Below are 16167 nucleotides of genomic sequence, written 5' to 3' on the forward strand. Positions count from 1 at the left end.
AAGAAAACAAGGAATTTGTGGTAAGTGCATAGGGGCCGCCATTTTTATGCACCACTATAGAAAGATAGTCCTGAGCTAAGAACAAGAAACTGTGTTTGTGTATCCTAAACTCTTAGGAAAAAAGGAAAGGTTCTAGAAAATCTAGAACCTAAAAGGGTTCTTTGGCTGTCCCCATAGTTGAACCCTTTAAAGAACCCTTTTTGGTTCCAGGTAGCCAGGATCCGCCAGAGCCGTCAGCCAGCCAGGATCCGCCAGAGCCAGCCAGCCAGGATCTGCCAGAGCCGGCAGTCAGCCAGGATCTGCCAGAGCCGCCAGTCAGCCAGGATCTGCCAGAGCCGCCAGTCAGCCAGGATCTGCCAGAGCCGTCAGCGAGCCATGAGCAGCCAGAGCCGTCAGCGAGCCAGGAGCAGCCAGAGCTGTCAGCGAGCCATGAGCAGACAGAGCCGTCAGCGAGCCATGAGCAGCCAGAGCCTTCAGCCAGTCCGGAGCTGTCGTCCTTCAGTCCGGAGTTGCCTTCCTTCAGTCCGGTGCTGCCCCTTATCCCGGAGCTGCCCCTCAGTCCGGAGCTGCCGTTCCTCAGTCCGGTGCTGCCCCTTGTCCCGGTGCTGCCCCTTGTCCCGGTGCTGCCCCTTATCCCGGTGCTGCCCCTTGTCCCGGTGCTGCCCCTTGTCCTGGTGCTGCCCCTTGTCCCGCTGATACCTCTTATTTTAGGTGGGTGTATTTGGAGGGTGGTCATTGGGAGGGGGTTACAAAAGTGGGAATTGACTATGGTGGGGTGGGGACCACGCCCAGAGCCTGAGCCGCCACCGCGGACAGATGCCCACCCAGACCCTCCCCTAGACTTTATGCTGGTGCGTCCGGAGTTCGCACCTTGAGGGGGGGTTATGTCACGTTCCTGACCTGTTTTCTGTTGTTTTGTATGTGTTTAGTCGGTCAGGGCGTGAGTTGGGGTGGGCATTCTATGTTATGTGTATCCATGTTGGTTAATGGGTTACCTGATATGGTTCTCAATTAGAGGCAGGTGGTTTACGTTTCCTCTGATTGAGAACCATATTAAGGTAGGTTGTTTCACATTGTTTGTTGTGGGTGGTTGTCTCCTGTGTCTGTATGTTTTACCACACGGGACTGTTTCGTTTTGTCGTTCGTTTATGTAGTCTGTTCCTGTTCGTGCGTTCTTCGTGTTTATGTAAGTGCTCCAGTTCAGGTCTGTCTACGTCGTTTTGTTGTTTTGTAATTTATCAAGTGTTCTTCGTGTTTTTCGGTTCTGTTAATAAATCATTATGTTTTCAAACTACCACGCTGCATATTGGTCTTCTGATCCTTCTCGCCTCTCCTCGTCTGAGGAGGAGGACGAAGTAGACGTTCGTTAAAGAACCACCCACCAAACCCGGACCAAGCAGTGTGAGTACGAGCAGTGGCCCACTACACAGGAATCCTGGACATGGGAGGAAATACTGGAGGGAAAAGGACACTCGGCTCATATTGGGGAATATCGCCGCGCTCGTGAGGAGATGGAGGCAGCGAGAGCCCAAGATCGGTGGTATGAGGAGGCAGCACGGAGACGTGGCTGGAAGCCCGTGAAGAAACCCCAAAAATGTATTGGGGGGGGGGGGGGGGGGGGGGGGTTAAAGGGTAGTGTGGCGAGGGCAGGTAGGAGACCTGCGCCCACTTCCCAGGCTTACCGTGGAGAGCGGGAGTACGGGCAGACACCGTGTTACGCAGTAGAGCGCACGGTGTCTCCTGTACGTGTTCATAGCCCGGTGCGGGTTATTCCACCTCCCCGCACTGGCAGGGCTAGATTGAGCATTGAGCCAAGTGCCATGAAGCCGGCTCTACATATATGGCCTCCAGTACGTCTCCTTGGGCCGGCTTACATGGCACCAGCCTTACGCATGGTGTCCCCGGTTCGCCTACATAGCCCGGTGCGGGTTATTCCACCTCCCCGCACTGGTCGGGCTACGGGGAGCATACAACCAGGTAAGGTTGGGCAGGCTCGGTGATCAAGGGAGCCAGTACGCCTGCACGGTCCGGTATATCCGGCGCCACCTTCCCGCCCCAGTCCAGTACCACCAGTGCCTACACCACGTACCAGGCTTCCAGTGCGTCTCCAGAGCCCTGTTCCTCCTCCACGCACTAGCCCTGTGGTGCGTGTCTCCAGCCCAGTACCTCCAGTTCCGGCACCACGCACCAAGCCTCCTGTGCGTCTCCAGAGCCCTGTACGCACTGTTCCTTCTCCCCGCACTCGCCCTGAGGTGCGTGTCCTCAGCCCGGTACCTCCAGTTCCGGTACCACGCACCAGGCCTATAGTGCGCTTTGAGAAGTCAGTGTGCCCTGTTCCTGCTCCCCGCACTAGCCTTGAGGTGCGTGTCTCCAGTCCGGTACCACCAGTTCCGGCACCACGCACCAGGCATAATGTGCGCCTCAGCCGGCCAGAGCTGTCTGTCTGCCAAGCGCCGTCAGAGCTGCCCGTCTGTCCCGAGCCGTCAGAGCTGCCCGTCTGTTCCGAGCCTTCAAAGCTGCCCGTCTGTACCGAGCCTTCAAAGCCGCCCGTCTGTACCGAGCCTGCAAAGCCGCCCGTCTGTACTGAGCCTTCAGAGCCGTCCGCCAGACAGGAGCCGCTAGAGCCGTCCACCAGACAGGAGCCGCTAGAGCCTTCCGCCAGACAGGATCAGCCAGAGCCTTCCGCCAGACAGGATCAGCCAGAGCTTTCCGCCAGACAGGATCAGCCAGAGCCAGTCAGCCTGGACCCGCCAGAGCCGTCAGCCAGCCAGGATCCGCCAGAGCCAGCCAGCCAGGATCCGCCAGAGCCAGCCAGCCAGGATCCGCCAGAGCCGTCAGCCAGCCAGGATCCGCCAGAGCCAGCCAGCCAGGATCTGCCAGAGCCGCCAGTCAGCCAGGATCTGCCAGAGCCGCCAGTCAGCCAGGATCTGCCAGAGCCGCCAGTCAGCCAGGATCTGCCAGAGCCGTCAGCGAGCCATGAGCAGCCAGAGCCGTCAGCGAGCCAGGAGCAGCCAGAGCTGTCAGCGAGCCATGAGCAGACAGAGCCGTCAGCGAGCCATGAGCAGCCAGAGCCTTCAGCCAGTCCGGAGCTGTCGTCCTTCAGTCCGGAGTTGCCTTCCTTCAGTCCGGTGCTGCCCCTTATCCCGGAGCTGCCCCTCAGTCCGGAGCTGCCGTTCCTCAGTCCGGTGCTGCCCCTTGTCCCGGTGCTGCCCCTTGTCCCGGTGCTGCCCCTTATCCCGGTGCTGCCCCTTGTCCCGGTGCTGCCCCTTGTCCTGGTGCTGCCCCTTGTCCCGCTGATACCTCTTATTTTAGGTGGGTGTATTTGGAGGGTGGTCATTGGGAGGGGGTTACAAAAGTGGGAATTGACTATGGTGGGGTGGGGACCACGCCCAGAGCCTGAGCCGCCACCGCGGACAGATGCCCACCCAGACCCTCCCCTAGACTTTATGCTGGTGCGTCCGGAGTTCGCACCTTGAGGGGGGGGTTATGTCACGTTCCTGACCTGTTTTCTGTTGTTTTGTATGTGTTTAGTCGGTCAGGGCGTGAGTTGGGGTGGGCATTCTATGTTATGTGTATCCATGTTGGTTAATGGGTTACCTGATATGGTTCTCAATTAGAGGCAGGTGGTTTACGTTTCCTCTGATTGAGAACCATATTAAGGTAGGTTGTTTCACATTGTTTGTTGTGGGTGGTTGTCTCCTGTGTCTGTATGTTTTACCACACGGGACTGTTTCGTTTTGTCGTTCGTTTATGTAGTCTGTTCCTGTTCGTGCGTTCTTCGTGTTTATGTAAGTGCTCCAGTTCAGGTCTGTCTACGTCGTTTTGTTGTTTTGTAATTTATCAAGTGTTCTTCGTGTTTTTCGGTTCTGTTAATAAATCATTATGTTTTCAAACTACCACGCTGCATATTGGTCTTCTGATCCTTCTCGCCTCTCCTCGTCTGAGGAGGAGGACGAAGTAGACGTTCGTTAAAGAACCACCCACCAAACCCGGACCAAGCAGTGTGAGTACGAGCAGTGGCCCACTACACAGGAATCCTGGACATGGGAGGAAATACTGGAGGGAAAAGGACACTGGGCTCATATTGGGGAATATCGCCGCGCTCGTGAGGAGATGGAGGCAGCGAGAGCCCAAGATCGGTGGTATGAGGAGGCAGCACGGAGACGTGGCTGGAAGCCCGTGAAGAAACCCCAAAAATTTATTGGGGGGGGGGGGGGGGGGGTTAAAGGGTAGTGTGGCGAGGGCAGGTAGGAGACCTGCGCCCACTTCCCAGGCTTACCGGGGAGAGCGGGAGTACGGGCAGACACCGTGTTACGCAGTAGAGCGCACGGTGTCTCCTGTACGTGTTCATAGCCCGGTGCGGGTTATTCCACCTCCCCGCACTGGCAGGGCTAGATTGAGCATTGAGCCAAGTGCCATGAAGCCGGCTCTACATATATGGCCTCCAGTACGTCTCCTTGGGCCGGCTTACATGGCACCAGCCTTACGCATGGTGTCCCCGGTTCGCCTACATAGCCCGGTGCGGGTTATTCCACCTCCCCGCACTGGTCGGGCTACGGGGAGCATACAACCAGGTAAGGTTGGGCAGGCTCGGTGATCAAGGGAGCCAGTACGCCTGCACGGTCCGGTATATCCGGCGCCACCTTCCCGCCCCAGTCCAGTACCACCAGTGCCTACACCACGTACCAGGCTTCCAGTGCGTCTCCAGAGCCCTGTTCCTCCTCCACGCACTAGCCCTGTGGTGCGTGTCTCCAGCCCAGTACCTCCAGTTCCGGCACCACGCACCAAGCCTCCTGTGCGTCTCCAGAGCCCTGTACGCACTGTTCCTTCTCCCCGCACTCGCCCTGAGGTGCGTGTCCTCAGCCCGGTACCTCCAGTTCCGGTACCACGCACCAGGCCTATAGTGCGCTTTGAGAAGTCAGTGTGCCCTGTTCCTGCTCCCCGCACTAGCCTTGAGGTGCGTGTCTCCAGTCCGGTACCACCAGTTCCGGCACCACGCACCAGGCATAATGTGCGCCTCAGCCGGCCAGAGCTGTCTGTCTGCCAAGCGCCGTCAGAGCTGCCCGTCTGTCCCGAGCCGTCAGAGCTGCCCGTCTGTTCCGAGCCTTCAAAGCTGCCCGTCTGTACCGAGCCTTCAAAGCCGCCCGTCTGTACCGAGCCTGCAAAGCCGCCCGTCTGTACTGAGCCTTCAGAGCCGTCCGCCAGACAGGAGCCGCTAGAGCCGTCCACCAGACAGGAGCCGCTAGAGCCTTCCGCCAGACAGGATCAGCCAGAGCCTTCCGCCAAGCTGCCCGTCTGTACCGAGCCTTCAAAGCCGCCCGTCTGTACCGAGCCTGCAAAGCCGCCCGTCTGTACTGAGCCTTCAGAGCCGTCCGCCAGACAGGAGCCGCTAGAGCCGTCCACCAGACAGGAGCCGCTAGAGCCTTCCGCCAGACAGGATCAGCCAGAGCCTTCCGCCAGACAGGATCAGCCAGAGCTTTCCGCCAGACAGGATCAGCCAGAGCCAGTCAGCCTGGACCCGCCAGAGCCGTCAGCCAGCCAGGATCCGCCAGAGCCAGCCAGCCAGGATCCGCCAGAGCCAGCCAGCCAGGATCCGCCAGAGCCGTCAGCCAGCCAGGATCCGCCAGAGCCAGCCAGCCAGGATCTGCCAGAGCCGCCAGTCAGCCAGGATCTGCCAGAGCTGCCAGTCAGCCAGGTTCTGCCAGAGCCGCCAGTCAGCCAGGATCTGCCAGAGCCGTCAGCGAGCCATGAGCAGCCAGAGCCGTCAGCGAGCCAGGAGCAGCCAGAGCTGTCAGCGAGCCATGAGCAGACAGAGCCGTCAGCGAGCCATGAGCAGCCAGAGCCTTCAGCCAGTCCGGAGCTGTCGTCCTTCAGTCCGGAGTTGCCTTCCTTCAGTCCGGTGCTGCCCCTTATCCCGGAGCTGCCCCTCAGTCCGGAGCTGCCGTTCCTCAGTCCGGTGCTGCCCCTTGTCCCGGTGCTGCCCCTTGTCCCGGTGCTGCCCCTTATCCCGGTGCTGCCCCTTGTCCCGGTGCTGCCCCTTGTCCTGGTGCTGCCCCTTGTCCCGCTGATACCTCTTATTTTAGGTGGGTGTATTTGGAGGGTGGTCATTGGGAGGGGGTTACAAAAGTGGGAATTGACTATGGTGGGGTGGGGACCACGCCCAGAGCCTGAGCCGCCACCGCGGACAGATGCCCACCCAGACCCTCCCCTAGACTTTATGCTGGTGCGTCCGGAGTTCGCACCTTGAGGGGGGGGTTATGTCACGTTCCTGACCTGTTTTCTGTTGTTTTGTATGTGTTTAGTCGGTCAGGGCGTGAGTTGGGGTGGGCATTCTATGTTATGTGTATCTATGTTGGTTAATGGGTTACCTGATATGGTTCTCAATTAGAGGCTGGTGGTTTACGTTTCCTCTGATTGAGAACCATATTAAGGTAGGTTGTTTCACATTGTTTGTTGTGGGTGGTTGTCTCCTGTGTCTGTATGTTTTACCACACGGGACTGTTTCGTTTTGTCGTTCGTTTATGTAGTCTGTTCCTGTTCGTGCGTTCTTCGTGTTTATGTAAGTGCTCCAGTTCAGGTCTGTCTACGTCGTTTTGTTGTTTTGTAATTTATCAAGTGTTCTTCGTGTTTTTCGGTTCTGTTAATAAATCATTATGTCTTCAAACTACCACGCTGCATATTGGTCTTCTGATCCTTCTCGCCTCTCCTCGTCTGAGGAGGAGGACGAAGTAGACGTTCGTTACAGTGGTGTTTGTATATCATAGTGTGTTTTACCTGTGTTTGTGTTTGTGTATTCTAGTGTGGGTTATCTCCTCCTCGTGCCTTGCAAAGGACCTTGTAAAGGACCATGGAGATATGCTTTGGTAGATAAAACTGTAATTGGGGCCTCAGCAGGAGGAAAGCTTTCTGAAATGATATCATATCCTCATTTTAACTTCCCAGGATACACAGATAACAGAGAGAATTCCCTAAGGGTACCACTGAAGGGAACTCATGGAATAGGAACGCATTCACATGCGCACGCAGACAATTACCTTTAAGCAGAGCAGTGAGAATGGCCAGGTCAATGTCCTGGTGTCCCTCAGACCCCATCCGAAAAACGGTTATCTGAGACATAGAGAGTGAGAGAGAGAGAGTGAGAGGGAGATATGAATATAATATGTACAGTATGTAATCTGTACATCATTATTCATCAGGAGTTTCTTTCTTTCTTGCTTGCTGAATGAATACATTTATTAAGTGTTTTTACCCATAGAGATAATTAGCACTGTGAGTAAACCAGTCACGTCATAGCGCAGTGATTTTGATACATGGGATTAGAAAGCATCTGTAAATGACTAAGATGTTCCATGAAGTTCTGAACAGAGGATTGTGCAATATGCTCCCTAGCTGACTCACTTTGTGGAATGGAAACAAACACTGTAATGTAGCTTGTATGCAGTGTGGTCCCAGTAGAAAAGAAGGGGAGAGATAAAATGGAATGGAGAGAGAGAGAGAGAGAGAGAGAGAGAGAGAGAGAGAGAGAGAGAGAGAGAGAGAGAGAGAGAGAGAGAGAGAGAGAGAGAGAGAGAGAGAGTGAGCTCTATAGTGACTGGAGACCCTTTTGTGGAGTACAGTATAGTATAGTTTAGTACAGTATAGTACACTACAGTACAGTATAGTACAGTATAGTACAGTACTCTAGGCAAGAGAAAAAAGAAGGGCACAAAGCAAGACAGTGGGAGAGAGGGAGTAGGAGACCGGGAAGGAGGGAGGGAAAGCAGAGGGAGGGTAAAAGAGAGAGGGAATGCGGCAGTTCCTCCAGATTTTGTCGCATGATGACATGTGTGTGAAGGGCACCTTGCAGCTCCATGTATGAGCTGCGTGCTCGCAATGCCAGAGCGCACTATGAACCCCAGCCACATGGTCATAAATCTATTCCTCTAATATCTCCATCCTTCTCCCTTTCCCCTCCAACACATCGCCAAACCCATCTCCCCCTATAAATGGCTTCATTTGGTGGAGCACCAGGATTTCAGCTGGCTTTCACTCCCGCCTCCCCTCAGGCTATGATGCAATATAGTATCTCTCTCTCTCTCATTCTCTCCCTCTCTTTCTCTCTATTTTTCTACAAGCCCTTCAGACACCAAAGATGCGAGTGAAATGGCAAATATTTAAACTCAAACATGATTATTTATTTAGACGCTAGCTCGTTCATTATTTTTCCGCTACTGAGATGACACCATGTCCCCTTGGAATGGGCTGTGTGATCTCCTGGAGCGAGAGAAATGAGGGTACAGTATGTGTGTGTTAGGGTTATCTCTTGTCCTGTGTAGCTCTACCATCAACTTTGTTAGATGACATATTTTTGTATCTGTCCCATCATGTTGTGTGTGAGCAGCGCCATTGAGGCCATCTCCATTTTTAATGTTCTACTTCTACTAAGTCTATGAGTTGATAAACAAACTGCAAGGGTGCATACTGCTACCTGAAGTGTGTTGTTTGAACAAGTATAAAGGTTGGTGGTTTACTACCACCTGCAGTTATGGAATGTTTTCTCACAAGTATAATTCATTGCATTTATTGTCAACTGCATTTATTTTCAGCAAACTTATTTGTATGAACATACCAAGATTCAACAACTGGGACATAAACTGAACAAGTTTCACAGACATTTGACTAACAGAAATGTAATAATGTGTCCCTGAATAAAAGGGGGGGGGGTCAAAATCAAAAGTAACAGTCAGTATCTGGTGTGGCCACCAGCTGCATTAAGTATTGCAGTGCATCTCCTCCTCAAGGACTGCACCAGATTTGCCAGTTCTTGCTGTGAGATGTTACCCCACTCTTCCACCAAGGCACCTGCAAGTTCCCGGACATTTCTGGCGGGAATAGCCCTAGCCCTCACCCTCCGGTCCAACAGGTCCCAGAGGTGCTCAATGGGATTGAGATCCGGGCTCTTCGCTGGCCATGGCAAAACACTGACATTCCTGTCTTGCAGGAAATCACGCACAGAACGAGCAGTATGGCTGGTGGCATTGTCATGCTGGAGGGTCATGTCAGGATGAGCCTGCAGGAAGGGTACCACATGAGGGAGGAGGAGGTCTTCCCTGTAACGCACAGCGTTGAGATTACCTGCAATGACAACAAGCTCAGTCCGATGATTATGTGATACACCACCCGAGATCATGACGGACCCGCCACCTCCAAATCGATCCCGCTCCAGAGTACAGGCCTCGGTGTAACACTCATTCCTTCGACAATAAACGCGGATCCGACCATCACCCCTAGTAAGACAAAACCGCGACTCGTCAGTGAAGATCACTTTTTGCCAGTCCTGTCTGGTCCAGCGACGGTGGGTTTGTACCCATAGGTGACGTTGTTGCCGGTGATGTCTGGTGAGGACCTGCCTTACTACAGGCCTACAAGCCCTCAGTCCAGTCTCTCTCAGCCTATTGCGGACAGTCTGAGCACTGATGGAGGGATTGTGCGTTCCTGGTGTAACTCGGGCAGTTGTTGTTGCCATCCTGTACCTGTCCCGCAGGTGTGATGTTCGGATGTACCGATCCTGTGCAGGTGTTGTTACACGTGGTCTGTCCGTCCTGTCTCCCTGTCTTAGGCGTCTCACAGTACGAACATTGCAATAATTGCCCTGGCCACATCTGCAGTCCTCATGCCTCCTTGCAGCATGCCTAAGGTACGTTCACGCAGATGAGCAGGGACCCTGGGAATTTTTATTTTGGTGTTTGTCAGAGTCAGTTTAAAGGCCTCTTTAGTGTCCTAAGTTTCTATAACTGTGACCTTAATTGCCTACCAACTGTAAGCTGTTACTGTCTTAACGAACGTTCCACAGGTGCATGTTCATTAATTGTTTATGGTTCATTGAACAAGCATGGGAAATAGTGTTTAAACCCTTTACAATGAAGATCTGTGATGTTATTTGGATTTTTACGAATTATCTTTGAAAGACAGGGTCCTGAAAAAGGGACGTTTATTTTTCTGCTGAGATTACATGGATGAATCTGTCAATCTGTGAGAGAGTGCATGGTGTGTAATTGAAAGGCCTTTCTCCAGGTGAAATTGGAGAGTAAATTAGATGTGATGGTATCGATCCAAGTCTTCATTGCCTGTATAAGAACAGATTATTGCAATGTGTGTGTTAATGTTGTGTGTATGTTGTCTTTGTGTGTGTGTGTGTGTGTGTGTGTGTGTGTGTGTGTGTGTGTGTGTGTGTGTGTGTGTGTGTGTGTGTGTGTGTGTGTGTGTGTGGGTGGGGGGGGGGGGGGGGGAATTAGGGAATGAGTGAAGGCCAGTGTGTGGTCAGGGAGAGATTATTCCAGTGAAGGTTATTGATGACCTGTGGAGTCAGGACTGGACTGGACCATCTATGTCCAAGTGACTATGGCAATTTCACTATGGGAGACACTAACAAGCAACCCTGCAAGCCATCTGCTCAACCAAAACATTATAGTCAAGGATGTGTGTGTGTGCCAGGCGTGCACTGTATCACTAAATGTCTGTGTTTGTGACCATTATGCCACACAATCAGTGTCCATCACTAGGGGCTTAGGTTTCCCTCTAATGCAGGAGGAAGAAACACATCCCTCCCCTTCTCCATTTGTATCCTACAGGGAAATGTTTGCTTGAGTGCTCACTATTAGTATTACATGTACAGTTGAAGACGGAAGTTTACATACACCTTAGCCAAATACATTTAAACTCAGTTTTTCACAATTCCTGACATTTAATCCCAGTAAAAAGTCTCTGTCTTAGGTCAGTTAGGATCACCACTTTATTTTAAGAATGTGAAATACCAGAATAATAATAGAGAGAATGATTTATTTCAGCTTTTATTTCATTCATCACATTCCCAATGGGTCAGGAGTTAACATACACTCAATTAGTATTTGGTAGCATTGCCTTTAAATTGTTTAATTTGGGTCAAATGTTTCGGGTAGCCTTCCACAAGCTTCCCACAATAAGTTGGGTGAATTTTGGCTCATTCCTCCTGACAGAACTGGTGTAACTGAGTCAGGTTTGTAGGCCTCCTTGCTCGCACACGCTTTTTCAGTTCTGCCCACAGATTTTCTTTAGGATTGAGGTCAGGGCTGTGTGATGGCCACTCCAATACCTTAACTTTGTTGTCCTTAAGCCATTTTGCCACAACTTTGGAAGTATGCTTGGGGTCATTGTCCATTTGGAAGTCCAAGCTTTAACTTCCTGACTGATGTCTTGAGATGTTGCTTCAATATATCACTATAATTTTCCTTTCTCATGATGCCATCAATCTATTTTGTGAAGTGCACCAGTTCCTCCTGCAGCAAAGCACCCCACAACATGATGCTGCCACCCCCGTGCTTCACGGTTGGGATGGTGTTCTTCGGCTTGCAAGCCTCCCCCTTTTTCCTCCAAACATAACGATGGTCATTATGGCCAAACAGTTCTATTTTGTTTCATCAGACCAGAGGACATTTCTCCAAAAAGTACGATCTTTGTCCCCATGTGCAGTTGCAAACCGTAGTCTGGCTTTTTTATGGCGGTTTGCGAGCAGTGTCTTTTTCCTTGCTGGGCAGCCTTTCAGGTTATGTCGATATAGGACTCGTTTTACTGTGGATATAGATACTTTTGTACCTGTTTCCTCCAGCTTCTTCACAGGGTCCTTTGCTGTTGTTCTGGGATTGATTGCACTTTTCGCACCAATGTACGTTCATCTCTCGGAGACAGAACGCGTCTCCTTCCTGAGCGGTATGACGACTGCATAGTCCCATGGTGTTTATACTTGCGTACTATTGTTTGTACAGATGAACGTGGTACCTTCAGGCATTTGGAAATTGCTCCCGAAGGATGAACCAGACTCGTGGAGGTCTACAATTTTTATTCTGAAGTCTTAGCTGATTTCTTTTGATTTTCCCATGATCTTAAGGAAAGAGGCACTGAGTTTGAAGATAGGCCTTGAAATACATCCACAGATACACCTCCAATTGACTCAAATTTTGTCAATTAGCCTATCAGAAGCTTCTAAAGCCATGACATCATTTTCTGGAATTTTCCAAGCTGTTTAAAGGCACAGTCAACTTATTGTAGGTCAACTTCTGACCCACTGGAATTGTGATACAGTGAATTATAAGTGAAATAATCTGTCTGTAAACAATTGTTGGAAAAATTACTTGTGTCATGCACAAAGAAAATGTCCTAACCGACTTGCCAAAACTATAGTTTGTTAACAAGAAATTTGCGGAGTGGTTGAAAAAATGAATTTTAATGACTCCAAACTAAGTGTATGTAAACTTCTGACTTCAACTGTATATATTTAGTAGTGATGTGTGCGTGCATTGGTTTCGCACAGGCCACCATACATGTTTTTCAGAAATGCTATAACCTCTAATGCTGATTGGTCAACAGTCTTTGTGAAGCAAGTATTTATGTCTCATTCAATAGATGATTGGCATATTTTGACACTTGAAGAGCTTGATAAGGTTGTTTCTGCAAAAAGATGATTCTGAGATAAGTGTCTTTAATGTTCTTAACACTCATTTGTTTGAATGGTGTAAGCAATTTCTATCTTGTATTCTTTTGAGCTTAAGAACATGAATTGGAGTATTTAAAGTACTGTATAGGTAGAGAACAAGGATATGTCAATAACAACATGAATTGGAGTATTTAGAGTACTGTATAGTTAGAGAACAAGGCTATGTCAATAACTCCATTTGGACAAAAATGCAGATAGAACTTTCATGCCTATTGATTGACACGTGTCGCTCGACTAGGATTGATGAAGAAGACAGGCCATTGACAGCCGTCCATCACACTAAAGCGTTGAGGAGAGGGTAGAGGAAGAAGAGATAAACTAGTAAGAAGCACCCCTTTTAAGTGAGATTGGATGCTTTTTGATCACGGTGCTAGTGCATATTTAAACACTCAACATGACTAGGAATCAAGAGAATGCTCTTCACGGCCAAATGGCTCAGGCTGAAAGGAAGAAATTCCTCTTAATTTAGCAGGGAAATATTTCCCCTCACACCAGCCCACTGCCAACTCTCCCCTCACACCAGCCCCCCGCCAACCCTGCCTGTAGGTGGCCTCCTCTCCCCTCACACCAGCCCACCACCAACCCTCCCATCACACCAGCTCCCCGCCAACCCTGCCTGTAGGTGGCCTACTCTCCCATTACACCAGCCCCCCGCCAACCCTGCCTGTAGGTGGCCTACTCTCCCCTCACACCAGCCCCCCGCCAACCCTCCCCTCACACCAGCCCCCCGCAGACCCTGCCTGTAGGTGGCCTCCTCTTCTCTCTCCTCCACCAGTCTCAACACAAGCCCTGTGACCCACTTCACTGCTCCTACTGCTTAACCTAATTATGTTGCCTCTCTATCCATCTCTCTGTCTCTCTGCCTCTCTGTCTCTCTGTCTCTCTTTCTTTCTATTAGGGAAGGGAATTGCCAGGGACCTCAAGATATGATATTATCACGATACTTAGGTGGGAATATGATATGTATTATGATTCTCAAGATTCTATATGTATTAATATTCGATACTGCAATTTTATTGCGATTCGATGTTTCAAACTTATTGGTCAATCCCAGGAAACCAAAAAAATTCAGTGAAAGTTCTCAGAACATTTGTTAGGTCGCGGCAAATGTCTCATAACACAAAAGTTGTCCAGTTGTGCTGATGATTATAGAGGGTTAACAATCTGGTTGCAGATCCAAAGATTGCAGGTTCAATCCCACGTATTCTTTAACCGTGTTCCAAAAAAAAAAAATGAACAGTGAAATTGAGGCTCAAATACATTCTTCTAAAAGAGAGGATTTCTTTATTTTGTCCAGATTTATAAATCCAGTCAGGAATGCAGAATTAAGACTAACTGTAAAAATAAAACATTGTGTAATTTTTTTTACACTTTTTAAAAAAACGCACCCAATATAATTCCTACTTTGAGACACTTGACATCGTCCCCCCGTTTTATTTTTCGTGATCTGAAAAGCAAAAGTGATCCTAGATCAGCACAGTCTTGGATACCTTGTAAATATGTGCAGCATATAAAGAGGATGGGTAAAGTGATGTTGAATAACCCAGTTACCAGTATTTCCCTGGGTTAATTATGTCTAAGAAGGCTAAAAAAAGAAGCATGGAATTCCTGAATGACCATACAGCCATGTGCTATATACTGAAAAAATAAGATGTAAGTGTGATTCCCTGGTGGCAAAAAGGATAAAAGACCTATCTTAGGAACCAACCATCTCAGGTTCAAACCCCATATGTGCAGATTGTCAACATAGAAAGTGTAAGAAATATGTTCGTATGATTGAATGCTGTTCAAAAGTCCTATAAATGAAAGTGCTGTAGTGGGCCTACAATGCAATCCTCTAATGCAAATTGCCATTCAATCTGTTGAGAAACATGATGGGGATGTATTCCAATCTGCTTTAAGTAAATACAAATTTGCATGCTGAGAATGTTGTGGTAATATTAAGTTTAACTTCAAAATACAATTTTCTAAATGTTCTTGAAATGTTCTGAGGACCTCCAAAACAAGGTAGACATGTATATTGCATGAAAATCAATGGAATATTATGTTAAACCTGAAACAAATATGCTATGACGTCATAAAAAAATATTTATTTGGAAATTGTGGAACATTATGCAACATTTCGGGAATTTTCTGTGCAACCTTCATGAATATTACAAGAATATTGTTTATGCACATTGTGGGAATGTTCTGTGCAACCTTCGTGAATATCACAATAATATTCTTGCAACAAGGGAATTTCCTGTGCAACCTAACAAACATTGTATGACTGTCATCACAACTGAGCATATTTAATGTTTTGGAAACCTATCTCTTGTAATGTATCCACACTGTTCCCATAACCTAATTAAATATTCTGGGAACCTTTAAAGAACTCAAAAAGGCGGTTCTGTCAACATTCTTGCAACATCAAAGGAATGTTTTTTGCAACCTGATACAAACATTATCTGAACTGGACAGTTTTAGTGTTTTGGGAACCTATCGCTTGTCATATCCCCATAATGTTTCCACAACCTAAAGAAACATTCTGGGAACCATTAAAGAACAGATTAAATGTGTTCAGGTGAATGTTTTTTACACCCTAAAAGAAACATTGTAGAATCATTCGCACAACTGGACAGTTTTTGTGTTTTGGGAACATGTCTTTTGTGATGTCCCCACAATGTTTTCACCAGACTGTTCACACAACCTAATGAAACATTCTAGGAACCTTTAAAGAACAGACAATATGTGTTCTGGGAATGTTCTTGCAACATCAGGTGACTGTTTTATAATCATCAGCACGACTGGACAGTTTTTGTGTTATGTGAACATTTGCCGGTACCTAAAGAATGTTCTGGGAACTTTCACAGAACCAATTTTGGTTTGCTGGGAAAACATTACTGGTACATTGAGTTATTACATTACGTGGAAACTTAATGAGAACCTTTGAGGAATGTTCTGTGGTGGTTGTTACAGATGTTGTGCACAACATTTTAGTGAATGCTAGAACGTTCCAAGAATAAAAATGTATTTTGTTATCAAAAACATTATTTGAATGTTTTTGGGATGTTATCATCCTAATGTTAGATAAAACCCTAACTAGAACTTGATGGGAATCTTAGCTAATGTTCTGGGAATGTTCCCGGTTTGCTGGACTATGTCTGCTGCAGAGGGACAAGAGAGGGCCATGAGAAAATGAACTGTCTCACTATTTAATAGAAGATGGAGAACAAGCTATGAAGGAAAATACTGTTGTTTTGGTGTACAGCTGACTAGCGCAACATTTTGATTTTGATATTGTAAACAATTATATCCTGATATTTAACTGTATCCATTTTTCCCCTGATCACTTCAGTCAGTCAGTCAGTCAGTCAGTCAGTCAGTCAGTCAGTCAGTCAGTCAGTCAGTCAGTCAGTCAGTCAGTCAGTCAGTCAGTCAGTCAGTCAGTCAGTCAGTCAGTCAGTCAGTCAGTCAGTCAGTCAGTCAGTCAGTCAGTCAGTCAGTCTGTCTGTCTGTCTGTCTGTCTGTCTGTCTGTCTGTCTGTCTGTCTGTCTGTCTGTCTGTCTGTCTGTCTGTCTGTGTCTGTCTGTCTGTATCAGGGCTGAGGAGTGTGTTTGGTTTAAAACACACACCCCTCGATCAATATGACACACAAAGCAACAGAGAGACGGAAACAA

The 16167-nt window shown here is 48.8% G+C and overlaps 1 protein-coding gene across 4 annotated transcripts in view; it reads right to left on the reverse strand.

The window, feature by feature from the left end:
- Nucleotides 1-16167, reverse strand: part of LOC139577055 (transient receptor potential cation channel subfamily M member 3-like) — a 193360-nt gene that overhangs the window by 38930 nt on the left and 138263 nt on the right. For all 4 annotated transcript variants that reach the window (XM_071403806.1, XM_071403804.1, XM_071403805.1 and 1 more), the window contains exon 9: nt 7035-7107. In XM_071403806.1, the coding sequence (XP_071259907.1) occupies nt 7035-7107 (73 nt within the window). The remainder of the gene's footprint in view (nt 1-7034; nt 7108-16167) is intronic.

The sequence above is a fragment of the Salvelinus alpinus genome, chromosome 5 (assembly GCF_045679555.1).
Source record: "Salvelinus alpinus chromosome 5, SLU_Salpinus.1, whole genome shotgun sequence".
NCBI classification, from domain to species: Eukaryota; Metazoa; Chordata; class Actinopteri; order Salmoniformes; family Salmonidae; genus Salvelinus; species Salvelinus alpinus.